The sequence below is a fragment of the Pleuronectes platessa genome, chromosome 13 (assembly GCF_947347685.1).
Source record: "Pleuronectes platessa chromosome 13, fPlePla1.1, whole genome shotgun sequence".
Taxonomy (NCBI): domain Eukaryota; kingdom Metazoa; phylum Chordata; class Actinopteri; order Pleuronectiformes; family Pleuronectidae; genus Pleuronectes; species Pleuronectes platessa.
Genome location: NC_070638.1, coordinates 3,209,367 through 3,212,666, shown reverse-complemented (window position 1 = coordinate 3,212,666; position 3,300 = coordinate 3,209,367). Strand labels below are relative to the sequence as shown.

The 3,300-nt window shown below is 49.9% G+C and overlaps 1 protein-coding gene across 1 annotated transcript in view; it reads right to left on the bottom strand.

Annotated features, from left to right (window-relative positions):
• Positions 1-848: 848 nt before the first annotated feature.
• atp1a2a (ATPase Na+/K+ transporting subunit alpha 2a) overlaps positions 849-3,300 on the bottom strand; it is a 21,235-nt gene continuing 18,783 nt past the window's right edge. Inside the window, exons 13-14 of the mRNA XM_053437904.1 lie at positions 1,797-1,817; positions 849-936 (exon numbers count right to left, since the gene is read on the bottom strand). Coding sequence (XP_053293879.1) covers positions 849-936; positions 1,797-1,817 — 109 coding nt within the window. The remainder of the gene's footprint in view (positions 937-1,796; positions 1,818-3,300) is intronic.

Sequence of the window (3,300 nt, the reverse complement as noted above, 5' to 3'; positions counted from 1 at the left end):
CTCCAGTCAGCAGCCAATTTACTGACGGGCTAAAAAGTTTATCGCAAATTATTTGCAGCATCCATTTATGCTTCTGTTGTAAGTGAAATGACCGAGTGTGTCAGTTTTGCTGACGCAGACGCTGCACAGGAAAAAAGTAAAATGTTCAGAAGCAGCTCAAGTAAGACTGGAATAATAGGAGTATATGGATAAACACAGTATATATAGGATGGAGCTCAGTGGAGCACAGAGCTCCACCAAGGCCCTGCAGTCACCTTTGATTCACTCAGAGATATCAGTCCTCTACACTAACTGTTTTCATCAAGATCCATTCATTATTCCCATCAGGAAAATGTCATCTCACAATGTTAAAGAAAGAAAAAGTTACTGAATCAATACCAGAGTTTAAGAGCTTCTTCTCAGACCCGTATCACATCTTAATAAATGATATCAATAAATGTAATTTTGCATTTGCTTTGGATTGCAAATACTAATATGGAGAGCTGCTTCACAGAGCATTTCACACTTTGGTTCTGTTTGGGCCTGTGTACTCTCAGAGGCTCAGTAGTGGACAGTGATATCCACAGTAGGAACCAGACTTCAGGGAGAATTCCCAAGTCGTCACACCAGTGAATTAAAATGGCTTTACGGTTGTGGTATCAGCGATAAGATGCCCCCCTCAGACACACACACACACTCCACCAGCAGCCGAAGTGATGGCATCATCAAACAAGACGCAATAAACAAGAGCAACCTCTGCTCTTTCATTGGTGGAGCTCCGGCGCTCGGGGGGGAGAACCCTCAGCACTCACAGACAGCCACGCACCGGCGTCCTCCGACACACCGTGAGAGCCGGAGCTTCTCACGGCTCAGTGACGGGCTTCAACAAACTCGTACACCTTCCCAGGAAGCCCCTCGCTCTGACCAGCCAGGCGCCAGTGACAGGACGGGTGAGTTCTACCCCCACAGCAATCAATTAAAACACCCACCAGAGAATTCCAGCAGATAGTGGAAGAAGAAAGGCGGGGGGAGGGTACCTGATCAAAAAGAAAAGCCAGTTGAGTGAGAACGGCTCATGTTGTTGACAGTGATTTGAATTAATTAAGTCCAAGGCCGGGGTAGTTGTTGTTGTTGTTGTTGTGAGGTTGTTTAATCGGTGAAGTCTTTTGTGAATTGACAATTTGTAGCTGACAGCCCCCCCCCCCCCCGAGTGTCTGCAGAGTGATGTGTCTTTAAAGAGCACCTGAGAGGAAGCAGAGTGTCACACCGCTCTGGAAACACCTCCAGAGCCCTCCTCTCCTCTCTCAGTCTCTAAATGGCGTTTGCTGTTATTATGACGCGAGTTAGCGAGATTGATCGGCTCTGATGCAATCTCCGGTTGACTGAGCGGGCCCCGGTGGAGGAGATCTGCCTCAGATGGATGAGGTCGATGGTTCTGGTGCTGCCGGTGCCGGTGCCGCTAAGATCCACAGATTCCGGCTCGTGCATTTTTAATCCTGCTTTATTTAGGCCCGAATCACAGATTGGTGGTCTTGTTGCTGAGGCGTGTGTTGATGTTTCAGTCTACGCAGCACATGAAGATAGCATGAAGACACAGCGCTGTGCATAATGTGTGATGCAAATCCTCCCCCGGGGGGTCGAGTGCTCATGGTTAGAGCTTTGTTGGGAGTTTAATCAATCAGCCACGGCGCCTTAATTAATCGCCGTGATGAACAGGAGAAATAATTGGTTTTCTGCCAGATGTGAATCTGTTGCAAACTAATGCCAACCAATCACGATTCAATTTATAATCACAAAAATGATCTGGACGACAAAACCCTTCTAGGATCAGAGAAGAAGAATAAACCCACAACAACAATAGCAGTGGTGTAGCTTTGGATTTGTGATTCTGACGGGAGACAGCTGACTTGGTCTCAGAAGCCTAATTGAATCCACATTGTATCAGAACCATCACAAGCCTCTGTGATTGAGAACTTGGGTGAATGTTCGTCTTTTAACTTTTTTAAAAAGCATATTGCTAATTAATTGGCCTGATCAGTATGAATAGAATTAATTGGACTCCCCCTACAGATGTTTCTGGATGAATCTGCAGAGAGCTAATGAGGGGTGCCTGGTTTTCCACCGACGCAGCACATGTCATTACCTGCAGCCCACACTGACAACACCGATCGCCCCCGTTCCAATCAGACCAGGAACCCAGTGGCTGAAACAAATGGAAAAGCACTGGAGCCAGTAAAGAGTGAGGGTCGAGATTGGAAACCACTGGTTTAGCCCTCTGCCGGCAGAGCCAAATGGAAAAATAGCTTAGGCCTCTTATTAATGTCACAGTGGCTAGGCGGTAATTCCCCCAGGCTCTGTGTACCGCGGCTTGTTAATGAGTCACTGCTTATCAGTCAGCCTTGTTAACAGGCAGAGGCCTCCCATCCAAACCGCCTACTGCTATTGTACGCTAGCCGTACCGTGTATTAGCCAAATGTTCCCCCCATCTTGGCACGCAGGAAGTTACACAGTAAACAACAGCAGCACACACAGGAAGTGGGCATCGGGCCAGCGAGAAATATCTGGTCAAGGGGGGGGGGGGGGAGGAGCCTGTTTCTGTGGCAGGATGAAGTGATCCACACACACACACATGCGGCGGCCTCCCACCTGTAAATCTCACACAGACTCCGACAGGTCCACACTGCTGCCATCCTCTAATCCTGATTTCATTATTGGCCTCGGCTGGAGGCTCCGGGCTTCCTCGGCTTGTTCCGACCAGCAGAACTCGTTGAGGTAAATAAACCAGGAGGCGTGTTTCTTGTCACGAAAGCAAACATTCTCCTCGGGGCCGGGATCAGGCTGCCACGGAGCCGAGGGCCAGGTGGCTGATGGGAGGCCACTGCACGCTGCTCCACTTGTGCACAGTGCTCCGGCGGACCGACCCTCCGAGGTAACTGGGTCAGCTGCACAGAACCAGGGCACAGCCGGCCAATTGCATGCCTAATCTGTGCCCTTCTGAGAGGCGCTTTCCATCCACAGTGCACGGCCGCCCATCCAGCTGTGGAAATGGATATGTCAAATGGCGTGCAATTAGTGTCCCCCCCCCCCGATTCGTTCACTGGCTTGAAGGAAGCCCGGTCACAGATAAATCCCTGAGAACTACCGAGTCAGCGCTGTCCTCTCCCGGGCGGGGACATCCATCGATGAAGACGAGGCAGCTGAGGACCTCGGGAAGGTAAACAGACAGTCAGCCTGTTGGTTAGTGCATGGTAATCAGCCCCAGCTTCTCACGTGGGCCGCTCTTCATCTCGATTCCCTCCTGTGATGATGAGTGAGTTGAAT